The 20,797-nt window shown below is 41.2% G+C and overlaps 1 protein-coding gene and 1 long non-coding RNA gene across 13 annotated transcripts in view; one reads left to right on the plus strand and one right to left on the minus strand.

Annotated features, from left to right (window-relative positions):
* The window catches only part of LOC125960615 (uncharacterized), a 292,168-nt gene that overhangs the window by 198,140 nt on the left and 73,231 nt on the right, over positions 1 to 20,797 (plus strand). The gene's annotated exons all lie outside the window — the stretch shown is intronic.
* Positions 1 to 20,797, minus strand: part of PLEKHG1 (pleckstrin homology and RhoGEF domain containing G1) — a 223,568-nt gene that overhangs the window by 34,042 nt on the left and 168,729 nt on the right. For all 12 annotated transcript variants that reach the window (XM_012536513.3, XM_033404918.2, XM_033404921.2 and 9 more), the window contains 3 exons: positions 12,637 to 12,706; positions 4,292 to 4,338; positions 260 to 410 (listed from right to left, as the gene is read on the minus strand). In XM_012536513.3, coding sequence (XP_012391967.1) covers positions 260 to 410; positions 4,292 to 4,338; positions 12,637 to 12,706 — 268 coding nt within the window. The remainder of the gene's footprint in view (positions 1 to 259; positions 411 to 4,291; positions 4,339 to 12,636; positions 12,707 to 20,797) is intronic.

Genomic DNA, 20,797 nt, shown 5'->3' on the forward strand with positions numbered 1-20,797 from the left:
CTGAAACTGTCACTCCTAAGCCCTATCACCATCAGAGCCAAAATGAATCTTTTGACTTGGCTGTTGTCAATGAGGTTGCAGGCCTAGAATATAAATATCTCTAATTCCTCAAAGCAGATTAGTCAGTTGTAAAGTATGAGTGTGGAAAATGTTTCCATATGTCTACAGCTTTTTCTGATTTTTTTTTCTCCTAAACTTAACATATACGCACAAAATCCCCATCCCCTAGAAAGTCCTTCAAGCGCAGGCAGAAACTTACATGCAAAAGGAGATGATACTTGAGAATCCGCTGAACTGGTTTCAAGAGATAGGACCCCAGAGGCAGTGAGTGTTTCAAAGTTTCCTGACGTTCCCTGAAGAATTTGGCCAGCATCTTGTTCCTCATGCACTCTGTTAGCACAGCCACGGATCTGCAAGAAGAAGAAATATTTTAAAATCTAAATTGTAACGCTTGACACGAGCATTCAAGTTTTAAATGCTGGAGTGTGCTGATACCTTAAAACAGGTAAGAGCTAGAGAAGCTAGAATGCTTCTGGGCAGGTTAAGAAAAGGTGTCCCTCTGGGTGGGTGAATTTGAAAAAGACACTATAAGAAGGTAGTAAAACATGGACACATGGCATCTAAGCAGGAAGCTCCTTCCTCCAGGGAGATGCTGCCCCTGCCAGGACACAGGGTTTGCAAAGGGGATTTAAATTGGACGTTAGCCCCTAATTATGTCCCGTCTTGGCATCTTTGTGCAGTGCTCAAATACACATCTGTATTCAGTTTTCAAGTTAGATTGCAAAGAGTGGGCACCTTTGTACTAAACAAAAGGAGTGCCTTCTTCCCAGTAGTCCAGCCCCGCGCCGGACGTTTGCCACCCCCTCTGCCGGTTGCCTTTAAATAAATGCACAAAGTGCATGACATTATGTGCAGGTCTTTGGAGACCCCATCCCCCGAGGAACTTTCCTTTGAGAATCTCTGAACAGATCCTTCTTTCCACCGCCAAGTGACTCGCCTCATTCTAAATTCAGCTTTTGAAACAGTTGGATAACCTTGGTCCTCAAGGAGCGTGCCTTACAGAGCGTATTAGAAAAGTAGGTCAGAATTCTTCCTCCACCTCAGCTCCCCAATAAGTACGGCCCCCAAACATCCTAGACGGATGGTTGAAACAATGCTCATATCTTATACATAAAGCAAGCTGGTGGGCTTGTATAGTTGCACATACACACGTAAATTAAAATCTTATGGTCTCATGACTTAGAAGGAAGCAGGTGGAAGTAATTTCAGCCCCTTTCTCCCCAACTCAGTAATATGTTTTCAGAATTAATTTAGAAAAACAGAGCCAAACAACAAAATAAAACTCCTTGGAAGGAAGTGACACGGATGGAGGTCTCCTAATTAAGCGATCAGAATCCCTTTCGTGCCTGATTGCTTGGAGAAATATCTCTGTTCAAATGGTTTTATTTTTCCCTTAAGATTTCAAAACTATTCTTCATCACGTAACCTAGGGACTTTTCTAAGGTTCTTTAGAGTCAGAATCAGCTGCCCACTGGCCTTCTAACCATCTGAAGTTTTGAGTTCTTGCCCAAGGGTAAGACACCTGCAAGAAATCCTGAGCGCACTGAACTCCGGATTCAGGCCACGGGGAGACATCCGAGAACAATGACCTGAGCGGGTCTGTGCTCCTCCCTGGGGACAGGAGGGAGGGCTTGTGCCTCTTCCCAGCAAAGTCACTGGGGCATGACTGGTATGAAGAAAGACATCTGTCAAGGTGTGCAGGCGACATTTAATATCACCAGCCTGGATCCGAAGGGGAAAGACGCGTTGTCAGATGGGCTGAAACACCTGGCGCTCATGGCTTGTGAAGACGGGGGAGGGAAATCTCGGGCCTCAGAGAGCAAATTGATGGGAGGCAAGGGGACAGGAAGAAATCTTTTTCTATGGATATGAAAACCACACAATTGGGCAAGAACCTGATGTGCCCGCTTCACTGAGAGGGCCTGGGGAGCAGTTCCCTGCTAACACGTTTCTTTCCTTCTTCAAAGTCAGACCCAAGGTAAAAAACACTTCCTCCTGGAAACTGTCCTGATTTCTCCTCGCTGGGACTTACTCCTCCTCTATCTCATGCATCTTTAGCTTCTATTACATATGACTGAGTTGGTACTACATTGACTTTTATTCATTGATTTGATCTTTCCTAACGGCTGTTCCACTATTGCATTTGGTTCAGTTCCGACTCTCAAAACAATATAAACTGCTAGAAGGCAAGGGATATTCGTTCCTATTTCCTGCCAGTGTACACCAAGCTTGGACTTGTGCCCTCCGAAGGACAGGCTCTCAGAAATGTCCTGCACAAATGACTGTGCCTATCCCCTGACCCTGAAGCAGTGTAGTTTATAAAAGCTGCCTTCGTTCTGTGCCCTCTGTTCTTATTACTGTCAGAAAATTCTTCTTAACATAAACTTCCAAAATTGCACATTCAGAAGATATTTCTTCAAATGACATGTTTATAATGAAATTTACACAGACATAATCCTCCAAATAAGCCCCTCTAGCATCTTAGATCCTGATAATTGGGTCCAGAATTTTGTTGATTCTTCAGAGTTGGAATGTTTTTTCCTTTCCCACAGGAGGAAGTGTTGTGGAGAAGTTGAGGGCTGATTCTTTGATTTCTCTGCATGAGGGTGTGGTGCAACGCTGGCTTTTAGCATAAGGACCATAGCTTTAGTTGGGGCATCCTACAATTTCCTGATATCTTCAGGAGAGAGGTGGAAACAACATTGCTTAAGTGAAACTGTGTAAACTGTGGGTAGGTCTACAGATAAGGATATGAATAAATGTACTAATCTGCATGTGGGGTGTTGTTTTGTTTTGTTTTTAGGGAAACCTGAGAAAAGCATGCTTGACCCCCAACCAAATAAATCACCATAGCATGATATCCTGACCTATATTTAGAGGAGGAGATGAAAATCCTCCAATGGAAAGTATTTTGCCATCAGTAAGCCTGAGCCTCTGCCTTCATGTCTTTTAATCCACACTGGCTTTCCAGGGCCGCCCCGGAGCAGGAATGACCCGCTTGTTCTTCCTGAACACAGTGACACAAGGGGCTCAGTCTACTGGCTTCTCTTCTAGGTGGACCCCACCACCCACTTTATCCTTAGGGACATGCCTCTACCAAGACTGGCTACAGAGTAGATAAAATCCCCCGAGCTCTCTTCCCGGTCCATCCCTAACATAACAACTCAAGTCCTGCTAGTCACGTGGGCAAACAGACAGTAGAAAGGTATGGGGTGAGGGGAATCACAAAGCTTCAGAAAATTTACAAGGATGTAGTAGCATGAGGTTTGAGGCTGGACCAACTTTGGTTCAAATCCCAGCCAGATTTGGTCACTTATCAGCTATGTGACCCTTGTAAAATCAATAAACCTGTTGGAGGCTCAATGATTTCATCCACGCAGTGGGGATGGGGCAGGGATGATGAGGAGGTAGCACTTGCTGAGGACCTATCAGGGGCCAGCCCCTGTGCTGTCAGTGTGTTCTCTGTTTTCTGCTTTTCTTTAATCCCTCAATATCTCTAGATTCCTGGGAAAACTAAATTCAACCACATTTTGTATTTGCAGGATTGAGCGTAGTACCTAGAAATCAATAAGTGCTCAATAAATGTCTTTTGCAGAAAAAAGACTTTCCTACAGTGTGAGCTGTGGTCTTAGGCCTGACTCCCTTACTGAAATGGTCACTATATTGGCCAGAGGCTGCTCCCTAAACTGTCCTCTTGCCGACACCCCCAGTGTGAGCAAAACTGAAGCAATGATCCGGGTGGGATGATGAGTCCTCTTTTCTCACATAAGCTTATCATGTTTTTTCCTTTCTCTGAACTCCATAAAACTTATGCAGTTCCTAAAATTTATATGGCAAAAATATAACATATTTTATCCCCAGCTAGATTATATAAACTCACTAGCAGTGCATCCCAGATTCTTTAAAACATGGCACATATACAAAAGGGTTAATAGATAAGACTTCTAGCCAAACACAATTGGTTTACTTAGTTTTCCACTGAGGGAAACCTAACAATCTTTTTGGTCTCCTTTAAGGTCTTTCACAATTTTTCCCTGTGCTGGCTCTGCTGGGGAGTCCCTAAGCCTGAATGAATCAGTATCTGGGTACCCTGTGGTCCGTTCTCAGCATGTTTGCAGTTTCCCCACAGTACTCAGCGCAGTGCCAGGCACATAACGCCTACCGACAACTTACACTGCACAGACTGACTTAAAACAATATGAAGATACTCCTGCACATTCACAAGGCGTACCTCGGATAGTTAGTGCAATACTGGGTGTAAATGTGGAACTCTTCACTCTGCAAGGAAACAAAAGAAATTTTATGGGCAAAAAAAGCAGAGACAACAACAATCAATTACAAAGAAAAGATATATCATTCATACCTTTAAATTTGTTCCTGTAACCACACTGGCCTGTCTCCTGAGCCCCTGTGGCAATCATCCACGCCTTTTTTTTTTTTTTTTTTGCGGTACGTGGGCCTCTCACTGCTGTGGCCTCTCCCGTTGCGGAGCACAGGCTCCGGATGCGCAGGCTCAGTGGCCATGGCTCACGGGCCCAGCCGCTCCACGGCATATGGGATCTTCCCGGACCGGGGCACGAACCCGTGTCCCCTGCATCGGCAGGCGGACTCTCAACCACTGCGCCACCAGGGAAGCCCTCATCCATGCCTTTTTATCTACCTTGGGTTATACCTAGAATCCATGTGCACTTGAACTCATCTGAGTTCATTAAACACTTACTGAGCATCCGCTGTTTAGCTGGATCTGAGGGCAAATAGGAAGAGGAAGACAGTAGGGTTTCTGCCCCCAGATGCTCATGGTCCTCTGGGGGATTTGCAGTGTGAGAGAGAAATATAGGTAGAAAATTTAAATATCACGTGGTCAGAACATGTTGGAGGCATGTGCAGGGCACAAGAGAGCCGCTGCACACTTTCAAGCCCTGTGTGTGCAGTTCTCTCTGCCCACTGTCTTTCCCACATTTTTCATCGGGTAGCTACCAGGCGCCACTTGACATTGAACTGAGGCTTTATTTCCTCTAAGGGGACTTCCTGAGTCCTTGGGCTGAGCCCACTGCTCCTACTTGGGACCTCACAACACCCAGTACCAGCCCATCTTGCAGCGTTTGCCAAACGATAATGACATTTTCTGCATGTCTGTCTGTCTGCCACTCTACGCTGTGTTCCTGCAACAGGGGCCCTACTGTGTTCATCTGGCACATAATGTCTGTTGAACTACTGAATCCCCATCTCTCCTATGAAGCTGAAATTTTTTTCAGAGCAGGATACAAGTCTACTCACCTGTATGCGTCCAGCGTGGCAGCAATGCCTCAAATGCTTAAATATTTGGCTAACTAATGGGGGCTTCTTGCCTTTTGCTATGATCATATTCCAGGTTTCCTCATCAACAAATTCTAGACATAATATCATTTCACTTATACAAAAAAAAAAAAAAAAAAAAAAAAGGGCATGAAGAACCTAGGGGCAGGACAGGAATAAAGACACAGACATAGAGAATGGACTTGAGGACACGGGGAGGGGAAAGGGTAAGCTGGGACGAAGTGAGAGAGTGGCATGGACATATATACACTACCAACTGTAAAATAGATGGCTAGTGGGAAGCAGCCGCATAGCACAGGGAGATCAGCTCGGTGCTTTGTGACCACCTAGAGGGATGGGATAGGGAGGGTGGGAGGGAGACACAAGAGGGAGGGGATGTGGGGATATATGTATACATATAGCTGATTCACTTCGTTATACAGCAGAAACTAACACACCATTGTAAAACAATTATACTCCAATAAAGATGTTTAGGGAAAAAAAGTATATATCTTTAATAGGAGGACTTTTAAAAAGAAGCACCACCGCAATGCTATTATCATATTTACATAATTCCACGGGAAGGACTGAGAGGCTGGGATTAGCAGATGCAAACTATTACATATAGGATAGATAAAGAAAAAGGTCCTGCTGTATAGCACAGGGAACTAAATATTCAATATCTTGTGTTAAACCATAATGGAAAAGAAGATGAAAAGAACAGATATATGTATAACTGAGTCACTTTGCTGTACAGCAGAAATTAAACACAACATTACAAATCAACTATACTTCAATAAAATGTAAAATAAATAAATAACTCCATACCATCATGAGGGTTTGTCATCAGTATTCCTATTTTCTTTTTTTAAATTATAGTTTGCTGTTTGCTTTGGAATCCAAATAACACCCACACACAGCAACTTGATATTGTTGATAGCTCTTAAGTCCCTTCTAATCTATAAATTCCCCCTCTTATTTTCCCCTTGCAATTAAGTTGAAGAAAAACCAGATGGCTTGTCCTGCAGAGTCTCCCACAGTCTCAGTTTGCTGATCACATCCCTATGGCTTCCTTTACTGTGTCCCCTGTCCTCCTCTTTGTGGTTTAGAAGAGGTTTGATCAGATTTAGGTTTCATAATTTGGCCCGAGTACATCACAGGTTAGACTACACTTAAATCGGGAGGCATATGATGTCTGGTTCTCTCTTTCTGTGATGTTAATAACCATTGGTGGGCTTCCCTGATGGTGCAGTGGTTAAGAGTCTGCCTGCCAATGCAGGGGACACGGGTTCGAGCCCTGGTCCGGGAGGATCCCACACGCTGCAGAGCGGCTAAGCCCGGGCGCCACAACTACTGAGCCTGCGCTTTAGAGCCCGCGAGCCACAACTACTGAGCCCACGCACCTAGAGCCCATACTCTGCAATGAGAAGCCACCACAATGAGAAGCCCGCGTGCCACAACGAAGAGCAGCCCCCGCTCGCCGCAACTAGAGAAAGCCTGCATGCAAAAACGAAGACCCAATGCAGCCAAAAATAAATAAATAAAATAAATTTATTTTAAAAAATAAACATTGGTAATTATTGCTTAGATCTGTTAATTCATGAGGGGTTACAACATGGTGATATTTCTAGTCTACTATTCTGGCTTCATTTATTAGCCAAAATCTTTCCAAAAAAGGAACTGCCTTAGACTGGTTACCCTGCAGTTTGTGGTTTGTATGGGAAAGGCAGGATAAATGCTTGATTCTTTTCCTTGATTTTCAAAATAATCCCTCGGTTCTCTAACATCCTGCAAAGGGCTTGGGTTTTTTTTTTTAATATCACTGTGATTTCATGAATATAAACATATTTCACGATTTTCAGTTGTTTTCAGTTAGTTATCTTTACTGATGCTCAGATGATCCCATCTTTGCCCAGTAGGAGCCTCTTCTTGAGTATTCGTGACCTACGGCCTCCAGCTGCTTCCTTGTTTTCTGATGTGACAAGATGTTCCAGACTATCTTGTATATCTACTTCCCTACACTCATTCTTCACAGAGTCCTGATTCCTTTAGGTAGGAAGTAGTATGTGGAAACCACAATCTGAGTTTTAGGGATGCTCTTGCTACTAGGTTAATTAGTATTCCTAGGCCTTTTCAGTGGACAAAGCTAGGAATATGGTGTTTTTGTAAAGCCAAAATACATACTTAGTTCATACTAATTCTTGTAATTCAGATTCAGGACTACAGTGTTTTTAATTAGCCTCATTCTAATTCTGTATTTTCTTTCTCTTGCCAATTCCAGTTCTCAGTGACACAAATGTAAATATTCATTTGCTTTATCCCACAGTATACACAATAATTCCAGAATAACAATACCAACACCATTATATATGATATCATTACTGAAAACAGTTAGGGATGCATTTGTTGTATTTTGTCCATAGCATGTTTTTCAATTGATTGGAATTTCCTCTGTGTGGTCATGCCACAAACTGGATATGCAGTTAGACTCATTGTTTCATTTTGCTTTCAATTAAAAAAAATTTTTTTTAATTTATTTTATTTTTAATTTAATTTTTTTAACATCTTTATTGGAGTATAATTGCTTTACAATGGTGTGTTAGTTTCTGCTTTATAACAAAGTGAATCAGTTATACATATACATATGTTCCCATATCTCTTCCCTCTTGCGACTCCCTCCCTCCCTCCCTATCCCACCCCTCTAGGTGGTCACAAAATACCCAGCTGATCTCCCTGTGCTTTGAAGACTGTTTTAAACTTTAACTTTGGTTTACAACTATGTAAAATAGATATACGGTTTCAAAGTCAGCTCTCCAAGGAAATGTACATTTAAAGATGTCTGGCTTCTAATCTTTCCCATTCTAGACTATTCCCTCCCTTCCCCATCAGGAACCAATTTTTAATCTTACAGTTTATCCTTAAAAATTTTTTTTAAACATACACATTTACATATAGGTATAACCTCCCCTATTTCTGAATAAATAAAAACAAGCTACGCCCGTGATTCTCAAACTTGAGTATTAGAATTACCTCGAGGGCTTATTAAAACACAGATTACTGGGTTGCACCCCTAGAGTTTCTGCTTTAGTAGGTTTGGGTGGGGCCTGAGAATCTGCTTTCTAACAAGCTCCTGTATGATGCTGCTGCTGCTGGCCCAGAGACCACACTCCGAGAACAGCAGTGCTATACTCCCCACCCCATCCCCTTTCTAGTAGTATACAGAGATATTCTTGACTTGCTTTTACTGCTTTGTACTATTCTATTACGTGGATATACCATAGTTTATTCAACCAGCTTTTTGTTTTGTGGACATTTGGGTTCCTTCCATATATTACATAGTTCTATACATATATTTATATATGCATATGTACCTATACTTATATAAAATATTTATTTCTATATACTGCATAGATTTATAAATTGTAACAATCAGTACTACAAAGCATAGCATCACCTTTGTTGAGTTTCTGTCACTATATCTTTGGAATAGATTTTTGGAAGTAGGATTGCTAGAATAAAGGGTGAATTCACATGTAATTTGGCTAGATATAGCCAAATTCTCCTCCGCAGGGTCTATTTTGTTTTCCCACAATTACAGGAGTGTCTGTTTCCCCACGGCCTTGCCAACCTAGTAGGCTGCCAACATTTTAAGCATAGTATTTAAAAAAAATCTAAATTAATTGCCAAATTCAAAAAGTTAGAAGATAAAAATATCTTGATTTCTGGCTTCTCTTGAAAAAGCATTAGATCCACTGGCCCTGGGCCTACAGTTTCAGGTAACATTTCTGTCCCTGAGACAGGAGTACCTCGATGGCTCCGGCCTCCACCTGGGCCCATTCATGCACTGTGTTCACCTGTTCAGCTCCTGAAGGCACTGGAGTGTCCCGCCCGGCTCCAGCGATAAGAAGGGCAAAGTGATTTGCCCAAGGTCTTCTAGGAAATGAACACCAAGCTAGAGCCTTTCCCTGGGTTTGCTCACAGGCTTTCAGCTTCTTGCTCCTTTCCTGCCTCCTGCTGCCCTCATCCTGGGATTGAACAATTATCAGGCTGATTTCCTCAAAGTTAAGGACTTTTAGGATCATATGGAATACCAAACTTAAACACCATGGCCTCAATGAAAACATATTTAAATTACATCATCTATGTGACCTACACACACCTACCCTGATAAAGCCTCAAGGCTTCTGCACAACTGAATTGCTGTGCATTTTGTGACATCATGGCTCTATTCCTACCTTAGACAGTTTTGATTTAAATCACTGACATGTTCTTAATACAGAAGCAAATGCATATTGGATCTTAGATTTATAAGCTCTGTGGAAATTCAAATAATGGCTTTACACAAAAGTCAATAACTCCTAGTTAGTTAATTCCCTAAACACCTATTTCTTAGGATATATGCACACAAGTCCTTTTCAGAAGTATTTAGGGAGAAAGAAGGCAATGACACACAAGAAATGATACAAAAATAGATATTTTCTTCTGGTTATTCAACTCTTTCAAGTTGCAATTAGAGATGATGTCAAAATGAGACATTTAATTATGAAAAAACCAAAACACGATAGTCACGGCTGGCCAATCGAACACACAGGGGATCTGAATGTTTACTGAATGAATAACCAGAGTATAGAAAACACGCACACACACTCACTCATTGATTCCTGGGTACTATTCACAGGACACCATGAGAAAGGCTTACTATGTCCATAGCATAGGGGTAAGGTGACACTGACTTGAACGCACTCCAATCACACCAATATCTGACACCAGCACTTTCTTGAGGATCGTTTCAGTAAGTGGTGGTGGTGCCTGGCACTGAAGAGAGAAAGGCTCCAGTGGGGAGGGGGCCGCGCATCAGGGGAGAGGAAGAGGATAAGGGGAGGCTGGGTCTCTGAAGATGAACTTCGTCTCCCTCCTAAATTCCTCCCAGGGTCAGCCTGGCTGACAGTCATGATAAGGGATGGAAATGAGAGTGGAGGTGAAGGCAGGAGACCAAGGAAACCTGTTCCAGGTGTTTCCAGAGTCCTAAGAGCGGAGAAACACTGAGCTGGGAGAGAGCTCCGTCTGCCTGGTAAGGACTTTTCCCATCCCTCGCGAGAATGGCTTCAACAACAACAGCTCCTGTTGCTCTTTTATGGGCAGCAGCAGGTAAGAAGTCCTGTATTCTCCTCGTGCCATCGCCTCTCCATACCACAAAAGCAAGGTCAAAGATGACTCTCTGTGGAAGCCCCAGTGACTCAGATAAAAGCAGGTGGCAGCCGCCAGCTTTACCTCTTTCATTAACGGCCTCTCAATTAAAGCGATTTTCCATTCCTCCCCAGAGGGGAGCAGCTGGCTGTGTGTCAGAAGTGTAACATCTTCCAAATTTCAGGGTGCTGAGTAAGAAGCAGGCTGTGCCAGGCCCCACACTCCCTCGCGATTCCCGGCTCGCACACCAGAGCGTGGAGCGCTATAATCAGTCTTCTAATTAAACTTGGCAATATCACAATGAGAAATCAGATTTGGGAGCTGACAACCTGGCACATCAACAAACTTTTATGTGAATAATTAGGCCAGAGCTAAGCGTACGCCGGACCAGCTTTAATCAACGTGTGATTACAGTTACCAGTAAAAGCCCCAATGTTTCCAAAAGCTTCTATGTTGTTTATGTGCCATGGTGATTGTAACACAGCTTCTTTGATATACTCAGCGTATCTTTTTTTTTTTTTTTTTTAGCGGTACGCGGGCCTCTCACTGTTGCGGCCTCTCTCGCTGCGGAGCACAGGCTCCGGACGCGCAGGCTCAGCGGCCATGGCTCACGGGCCAGTCGTTCCGCGGCATGTGGGATCTTCCCGGACCGGGGCACGAACCCGTGTCCCCTGCATCGGCAGGCGGACTCTCAACCACTGCGCCACCAGGGAAGCCCCTCAGCGTATCTTTTTACCCATTTCTTCCTCTTTCGTTTTCCTTCTTTTTTCCAAATGCCCACCCTGCAGGAGAATTCACTATAACACAGGCCACTTGTGAAAAGAACTGTGTAAGCGTGTGGGCACAAACACTCGCACCCACAAAGTCAGGAGTGTTTTATATACAAGCCCATCCACTGCCTTTAAGGAACCACACTTGAGTAGAACCTAGAGTGCTATGTTTGGATTCAAAACCATTGGATCATCAGAAATGACCCCGTGGAACAACCTCAGAGCCCAGTCAGGCTGGGAGGACATCTCCAAGTTCACACTGGACTCCAGGATTCTAAATGAGGTGCTAACTCTGAGCTACCCCAAAGCACAGTCATGAACTTTGCTTCAACCTTTGTACATTTGAAACCACAACTGCAAAAATCCCATGAAGTTCTACTGCAAAAACAATTTCTGCTAGAGGTTTTCTAAACAAAAGCTGTTGAATTTTTAAGAGGAACGTAAGATTCTATATACAGTAGGTAGTATGTCGAGGAAGTAATGTTGTCAAGCAGGGGTGCCCAATCCTTGGGCTGCGGGGCAGTACCAGTCCGCGGCCTGTTAGGAACCCGGCCGCACAGCAGGAGGCGAGCGGCGGGAGAACGAGTGAAGCTTCAGCTGCCGCTGCCCATCGCTCCCCATTGCTCGCATCACCGCCTGAGACATCCCCCCTCCAAACGCCGCGGAAAAACTGTCTTCCATGAAACGGGTTCCTGGTGCCAAAAAGGTTGGGGACCGCTATTGTAAAGGATTCCCTTGTAAGTTTCAGAATTCTCTCTCTTATCTGGGTACAGAATATAAACTGTCGTTTAAGATTTAAAATTCAAATCCTTTCCTTGTGTTTTTCTAAACCATCAGTGCAACTTAAGAAAAATGTAGGGAAATTAGAGTGCATTTTTAAGATGCAGGAGATTAATTCTGCTCTCTTTATCCCCCTAATGACTAGGCTACTGCCATAAATATATAAATACTATTTCTATTCTAACAGATTTTTGTAACTGGTCTAGTGGTATTGTATATGTACTTGTTTTTCTAACATTTCTCTAATCTGGACTCTCCTCTTCCCAAGCTTAAAGTTTTTCCTAGGAAAGATATGTAACATCATTTAGCTACTATACAAGTTCTAGGACAACTACTAAGTTATTAGCATTTCCTAACTTACTGGGAACTGTGTTTTGTATTTTTTTTTCCCTAGCTAGTGGGGAGAAAAAAACCCCTCAGGGTGAGAGAGATTAGTGGTGAACCTCAGCCAATATGGAACACAATGGTCATTTTAACCTTAAAATGAAAACAATGTGTGCTCTGTCTCTGTCTTGCTTGGCTCAGAGAGATGAACCCTGCTTACCTTGGACACAAAGCATTCTGCTATGGCCACAGGATCATTTTCACAGTTTTCCAAGTCTTGCAGAAGTTCACTAATAAAAAAATAAAAGCCAGAATGTATTAGGTTGTGGTCTGAGAGTTGAGGACATTTAAAATAACTTAGAAGTTTAAACATTTATATGGCATTTACAAATATCATATTTAATTGGATAACTGAGGACCTCTTGTCATTATATCCAAGGCTTAGATAAGGGACTTGCCCAAGGTCGTGGTGGAACAGGGGTGTAAACACAGGTTTGACCTGTAACTCTCCCACCCAGAGATAAGCCCTACCTAACGGTTTCAGTCTTCTAGAAGTTTGTCAACATCTGTATGCATGCTCACACATACTCACTCATTCATCCAATAGCTTTCCAGGTACCAGATACTGTGCAAAGCACTAAGAACAAACACAGCAGTGAGCCAAGTGAGATATGGTTCCTGGTCTCTTGGAGCTTGGAATCCACCGCAAGAGTCAGACCTTCAGTGAAAAGTCACACTGACAAATATAACACTATACATGGGGATACTGCTCTAAAGGAAAGATATGCCAGGGGAGGAAACCTCTTTCTTCAGATGAAAATCTATATTATTTTTAATGATTCATTATTTTAAGTAACTAACTGCATAATATTTCACCGTGTGGATGTAGCGTCGTTAATTTAACTGATCTCCCATGGCTGGATACAATTCTAGAAATGGGATTGCTGGGTCATCGGGCATTCTCAGTTTAAATGTTAACACGTTTCCAAATTGCACTCCATATAACTTGGACTGATATGTACTTTGATATGTTAAATGTTTATTTTAATTAGCTGTGTATTACATATTTAATAAAAGGTTAAACAGTTCTACAGGAATTATGATAAAAATAGTTCTACACTTTCTTGCTTTTCGTTTCCCATTCTCGACTGCCACTCCCCAGAAACACTTTCAACTCCTAGCTGTTTCTGTTGTATGTACCCCTGTTTCCAAACATGCTGGTAATGCATTTTCATTCTTTTTGTTTTAGATATTTACGCCGTAATTTCCCCAGCTTCCTTTCCTCCCATCTTCTCAACAAGCTCTGTTATGAAATTTAATTAGATTAAAAGTCAGAGTTTACACTTTTTTAATATTTATTTTATTTATTTGGTTGCACTGGGTCTCGGTTGCAGTAGGCATGCTCCTTAGTTGAGGCCAGTGGGCTCCTTGGTTGTGGCATGTGAACTCCTGGTTGCGGCATGCATGGGGGATCTAGTTCCCTGACCAGGGATCGAACGTGGGCCCCCCGCATTGGGAGCGCGGAGTCTTAACCACTGTGCAACCAGGGAAGTCCCCAGAGTTTACACTTTAAAGACTATGTAAATATTATTCTCAGCTCAGCCTTGGAGCGTACCATAACTACATTTCCTTTCTTGTACAACCATGTTGTACACACAAATATGTCACTGGAAAAGGGAGGAGTATTTTAATAGCCTTTTAGGTGAGTGTGTATATCTTTCTTTGATAAGACACTGCAACTCAACAAATGGTAGTTTCTTAGAGGTTTATTGGAGTCTGAAACCATTATATACTATATCCTGTTACATTAAAGTCCATTGATGCATCTATCTTGTCCTCTGAAAGGAACTTTACCAGTGCATGATTTCAGAATAGTCCCGATTTCAAACATTCTTTCCTAATATTCCTATAAAAACATACCATCTGTAAGATTATTTTTGTTTTGTTTAAATATAGTTCTGATATTGGTATCAATATCTTTTATAGAAAGATGGGTGTGATTAAATTAAAGACAGTTGAAATCTAATCATTAGAATCTAAATACTGGATGAAGAGAAAAGATCAAAGAAAAAGAAGAGCCAAGGAAGCAACATATCTGGGCCAGTGTTTTCCGTCACTGGAGGATGGGGTGCCCTGGATATAGGTTTTGTATCCAGGTCTTTCAATATAAATCCTCTTTCTGAGCACAGAAGAATTTTGAGCAGAATCCGTCATGTTACTTCTCAAGGCTTAATAGAAATACTCCTTGACAATATTTAACTCCCTGTGTTCTCTATGTTACACGCATCAAGCTACCCTTTCAGCTTTAATTTCATCTCCAGATTGAATCTCCTGGTAGGAGGGAGTGTCTCAGGGGGCCCACCCAGGCTCTAGTACGGCTCACCTATAAGTGAACGGCCTTCATTGCTCAACAACCCGAGCTGGGAGGAAGCCCAGATGCCTTCCAGTCCTACCCCTTAATTTTAAGGTGAGAAAACCATGACTCATAAAAGGGAGGTGGCTTACCTTAGGTCATACAGCTACTAATTAATGGCATAGCTGGGGTTAGTATCAGGGCTTTTGAATCCCAGTCCCACACTCTATGATAAACACATCTATTGAAAGATTTGTTTCCTGATTGACTCAAGAAAGCTGAGGGCTAGACTCTGCCTCACAGTGTCTTCAACCTCGTACCGCCTACCTGGAAGGCCTTGTGTGAATCATTTGGTCCGCTTTCCTTTACAACCCTTTTCTAAAATAATAGAAACAGCGAGGAGGAAGTAGTTGGATTTCTTTCAAGCTCTGTCATCAGAGCAATCATCCTGATACAGTTGGCCAACCACCCTGTTTGTTCTCCATTCAACATAGTAATTACTGAAAGCCTTGTGTGTCAGGCACTGCTATAGGCACTGAGGTGATGGGGTAAAGAACATGGACAAAGGCTCTGTCCTGTGGTGCTTATGTTCTGATCAGGAGCGATAAGTATTAATAACTGAAGAAATAAACAACACAATATCAAACAAAAGACAACAAATGTTGGCAAGGATGTGAGGAATTGGAACTCTTGTACACTGTTGATAGGAAAATGGTGCAGCCACTATGGAAAGCAGTATGGAGGTTCTCCAAAAAATTAAAAGTAGAACTACCATATGATCCAGCAATCCAACTTTGGGGTATTTATCTACAAAAATTGAAATCAAAATCTTGAAGAGATATCAGCACTACCATGTTCATTGCAGAAGTATCCACAATAGCTAAAATGTGGATATAACCTAAATGTCCGTGAATGGATAAAGATGAATAAATAAAGAAAATGTGGTATATATATATATATATATATATACACACACAATGAAATATTATTTAGCCTTAAAAAGGAAGAAATTCTGTGACAACATGGAAGAACCCTGACATTATGCTAAGTGAAATAATCCAGTCACCCAAGGACAAATGGTACATGATTCCACTTATGTGAGAAATCTAAAAGAGTCACACTCACAGAATCAGACAGTAGAATGGTGGTTAGCAGGGGTTGGGGGTAAGAGTAAATGAAGGAGTTGCTAATTAACAGGCATAAAGTTTCAGCTAAACAGGTTGAACCTGCTGTACCACATTGTAGCTAAGTTAACAGTAACGTATTGAACACTTAAAAATTTAAGAGGGTAGAGCTCATGTTAAGTGCTCTTATTATAATAACATAAAATTTAAAAAAAAGAAACTAAATGAGATTTCGTTCTTTTACCAATAGAAACTTACACACCATAGTACAATATTGCTTAATAAGAATGTTTATGTAAAGTAAAGTATTGGTTTTACTTAAAAACAAGAGAAACCCAACAGAATAAGATATTGTACTGTGTTAGGAAGGAAATAAAGAGGACAATGTGGTAGAGAGCAACTGAGGCTGGGTGGTGGTGGAGGAGCATTGAGGCAGTCATGGAATGTTCTCTGAGGAGGTGATATCTGAGTTTGGGGAAGGTTGGAAGAGAAAGTCATTTAAGAAATTGATAGTGAGTCTAAGGACAGAATGAACATGGTGTGTTCTTATGTGAGGTGTAGAAAGGAAGCCACTGCCTGGTGTTTGGTGAACAACGGGGAGTGTGGGAGATACGGAAGACGACTAAACATAAAATAATACATCATGTACTACGGGAACTCAGATGGGGCCATGAAATGTGGGAGATCAGGGACTCCATAAAGACCAGAAACAGACTGTCATTCTAGAGTTACAGCCTAACGGGGCGGGGACTAGGCTTCTCATTGCATCAGTGTAACTAATGAACAACGTTACAAGTACAGTAGCAGGAAGGAGTGACTCACAGATTGTGTTTTGTACTCAAAGCTAAAATTAGAATCATTCTACCTTCAGGCCTGGGGTATTTTCCCTTTTCCCAGAGCAACTGTTCCAAATATCTCCTCCTTTTTGAGTAGGATTATGAAAAAGAAGATAAGATTTCTTACTTGAGTTCAAGTCCCTTGTCTGGATGGGCAGTTAGAGGAAACACAGTTCTCTTTTACAGAACATATTCCAGGTAAGACTCTCTCTGACCACTGATGTGGACTTGAAGTCAGGAATTGTAATACGACCTTGAAGATTCTATTGCCTTACACTGAGCCAGATTCAGGAAAAGGGCCTCTCCCCTTCGAGTGTGCAACAGACTCTAAGCACCACTTCCTCTTCCCACCCACCCAACTAGGTCAGCTGGCATTTGAACTTGCTTGCATCCAGAGGCACACATGCATGAGGGAATAGAAAATGGGGTGAGGTTAATAGTACTAAATGTTCCATTAATTTCACTGATACATTAGCACTGGTCTTGAAAAGTCTACAGGAAGAAAGCCTGCAGGTAAAAATATATTTCTACCATTGTGCAGTAGTTGAAGACATTTTGGTGGTGTGAAAAGGCATTAAAAGAAATGATAACTGCCCCCACCTTTCCCTGCCTTATTGTTGTATGCGTCCCATGATTTGCTCTCTAAATTACATTTCAAAGGAGAAAAAAAGCATGGCCCAAATAATGTTTTTCTCTTAAGACATAAGTTACTTGCTCTGTGATACTTTTACTAGCCCCTCAGACAAAATTAATTGCTTGTTCCTCAGCGTTCTCAAAGCATTTTGTTCATTCCCTGATTATATGACTTGTTGCCTCTGCTACACAATGATGTCATTCATCTTTATACTACTAGACTTAGCCCAGGGTTTCAAACACAGTAGTGACTCAACATAGGTAAACTGAATAAAGAGAAAGGGTTGAAGGAAAAAGGAAAATTTTACTCTCATCTTTTGAGGAAGGAAGAGAGCTTATGATTTTAACTTGCTAAAAAATAATTTAAAAATAGGACTCCAGTATAGAGGAATGGTCTCTGCTTCCTCACTCTTCATCATTAAAGAAAGATTCAAATTACTGTTTAGATAACTCTTCTGTATTCCAAGAGAGGGATGCTGTGTAAAAACAATTGACATCTCTTCTTTCATATGCAGTTAAAAAAAAAAAAACAAGTTTTGGGAGTTTAGGGGCAAGTTAAAATGGGGAAAGTGGTTTCTTGGACAAAGCTTGTTTCCTGACCGTTTGGGAATTTCTTCCAGACACCAAACCAGAGTCTTAAATTTCCAGGCTGTTAAAGGGATTATGAGAGAAAGATTTGGCTATAAAAAGGAAAGCAAAAATGAAATCTCAACTGTATTCCAAAACAGTTCACGTTGGAAGATTTTGTAAAATAACAATTTGAATCTAGTAATATGTCAAAACGGAACAAAGACAGTACAAGGGGGACTTCTCTGGTGGTGCAGTGGTTAAGAATCCGCCTGCCAATGCAGGGAACACGGGTTCAAGCCCTGGTCCGGGAAGATCCCACATGCCGTGGAGCAACTAAGTCCATGCACCACAACTACTGAGTCTGTGCTCTAGAGCCCATGAGCCACAACTACTGAGCCCGTATGCCACAGCTACTGAAGCCCGTATGCCTACAGCCCATGCTCCGCAACAAGAGAAGCCACCGCGATGAGAAGCCTGTGCACCGCAACGAAGAGTAGCCCCCGCTCACCGCAACTAGAGGAAGCCTGCATGCAGCAACGAAGACCCAACGCAGCCAAAAATAAATAAATAAATAAATTTAATTAAAAAAACAGATAACATTAAAATAAGAAAAGTATCTTAAAAAAAGACAGTACAAGGAAAGAAATTATACACTACTGTCATTTATGAACATACATTAAAAAGTTCTTAATAAAATACAAATCAAACTCATTATGCATAAATACATGAAACATTATGGCCAGGTAGGGTTTATTCTAGTAGTGTATATATGATTCAAATCAGAAGGCCTATTAATATAATTTGCCACATTATGAATAGGAGAAAAATCATATGCTAATTTTCTTACAGGCTGATTATGTATTCAATAAAATTCAATTTTCATTCACACTAAAATCTTAGCAAAATAGAAAGAAGTGTCTGTCTAAGTCTTGGAAGAAACATCATACTTAATGGTAAACAGTTAAAGCATTCCTGCTAATGTCAGAAAAAAGATAAGAATGCCAAAATCTAATCAACATTGTATGGAAAGACTTACCCAAAGCAGTAAGACAAGAAAAAAACATAAGGGGTAGAAGAACTGTAAAGGAAGACAAAAAATTCTCCTTATTTTCAGACACTACCGTCTACACAGAAAATCCAAAAGGATCTATAAACCATTATTAGAACTGATGGGACAGTTTAGAAAGTTAGTTGGATATAGTATCAACATATAAAAGTTAAAAGCATTCCTACATGACAATAATGGCTAATTTAAAAATAGAAGAATTACTCTAGTCAAAAATAACATAAAAAAGAATAAATTTTTAAAAGTCACATGTATGAATGTGATGGAGAAACTATAAAACATTATTATAGGGCATTTTAGAAAAGCTTGATTGATGAGATATTTTTACAGATAGGATGACAATATTGCAAAGATGTCGATTCTGCCAAAATTAATCTAAAAATTAAATTGAATTCCAATAAAAGTCCCAACAGAGTTTTTCATGGAAATTGACAAACTAATGCAAAAAAAAAAAAAAAAAAAAAAAATCGGGGCTTCCCTGGTGGCGCAGTGGTTGAGAGTCCGCCTGCCAATGCAGGGGACACGGGTTCGTGCCCCGGTCCGGGAAGATCCCACATGCCGCGGAGCGGCTGGGCCCGTGAGCCATGGCCACTGAGCCTGAGCGTCTGGAGCCTGTGCTCCGCAACAGGAGAGGCCCGCGTACCGCAAAAACAAAAAAACAAAACAAAACAAAAAAAATCACTTGGCAGTGCAAAGAGTTAAGAAATGCTAAGCCATTGTTGAAGAAGAGCAATGTGGATTTAATAATTAAGACAATGGGGTATGGAGTAAAGATGGACAAAGAGACCAACAAAACAAAACACAGAGCCCAGAAACAGGACCATACATACACATAAACTTCACCTAGGAGGGATGTGGAACTACAAATCGGCATAGAAAGGATGTACTTTTCAGCCTACAGTGGTGGGACCATCAGCTAGCCATAGGAAAATAAGGATTTGGATTTCCTACCACAAACCATACTTGCATCAATTTTAGTTAGATTAAGGACATAAGTGAAAAGCAAAATTTTAAGACTTTTAGGAAAAATATAGAGTATATTTATGAACTGAGAGGAGGAGGTAATTTTTTAAACAAACACAAAATCCACATACTATAAATATTATATTTACTTAGAGTAGTCAAACTTATGAATTTTACAACTTATTTTCAAAGAAACCATAATTAAAGTTAAAAGACAAGTCTCATACTAAGGGAGGATTACAACTCACATAATCCACAATGGTCTCCAGGGAGAATTCATCAAGAACTCCTATACAGCCCTAAGAAAAAGAAACATCCTGGGACTTCCAATGCAGGGGGCCTGGGTTCTGTCCCTAGTCAGGGAACTAGATCCCACATGCATGCCGCAACTAAGAGTTCACATGCCACAACTAAGGAGCCCACCTGCCGCAACTAAGTGCAACCAAATAAATAAATAGGTATAGGTACTTAAAAAAAGAAAAGAAAAAGAAACATCCTTACAGAAAAATGATCAATGGGTATAAACCAGAAATTCACAGAAGAAATCAAAGTGGCCAAAAAAACAAGAAAAGAGGCTTAGTCTTAACTGCAATTGGCAAAATGCAAGGTAACGTATCCCCCAATGGAATATTATATCACAGTTAAAATAAGCAAAGTAGAGCTATAAATCTCAAAAGCAACGTTGAGTGAAAAAAACTTCTAAAAGGTTGACATGATTTGTGCCAGGTTTGAAATAAGTTAAAGCATGCTATGTATTTTATTTTTTAAAATTTTTATTTGTTTATTTTTGGCTGTGCTGGGTCTTCATTGCCGTGTGTGGGCTTTCTCTAGTTGCA

The sequence above is a fragment of the Orcinus orca genome, chromosome 12 (assembly GCF_937001465.1).
Source record: "Orcinus orca chromosome 12, mOrcOrc1.1, whole genome shotgun sequence".
Lineage (NCBI taxonomy): Eukaryota > Metazoa > Chordata > Mammalia > Artiodactyla > Delphinidae > Orcinus > Orcinus orca.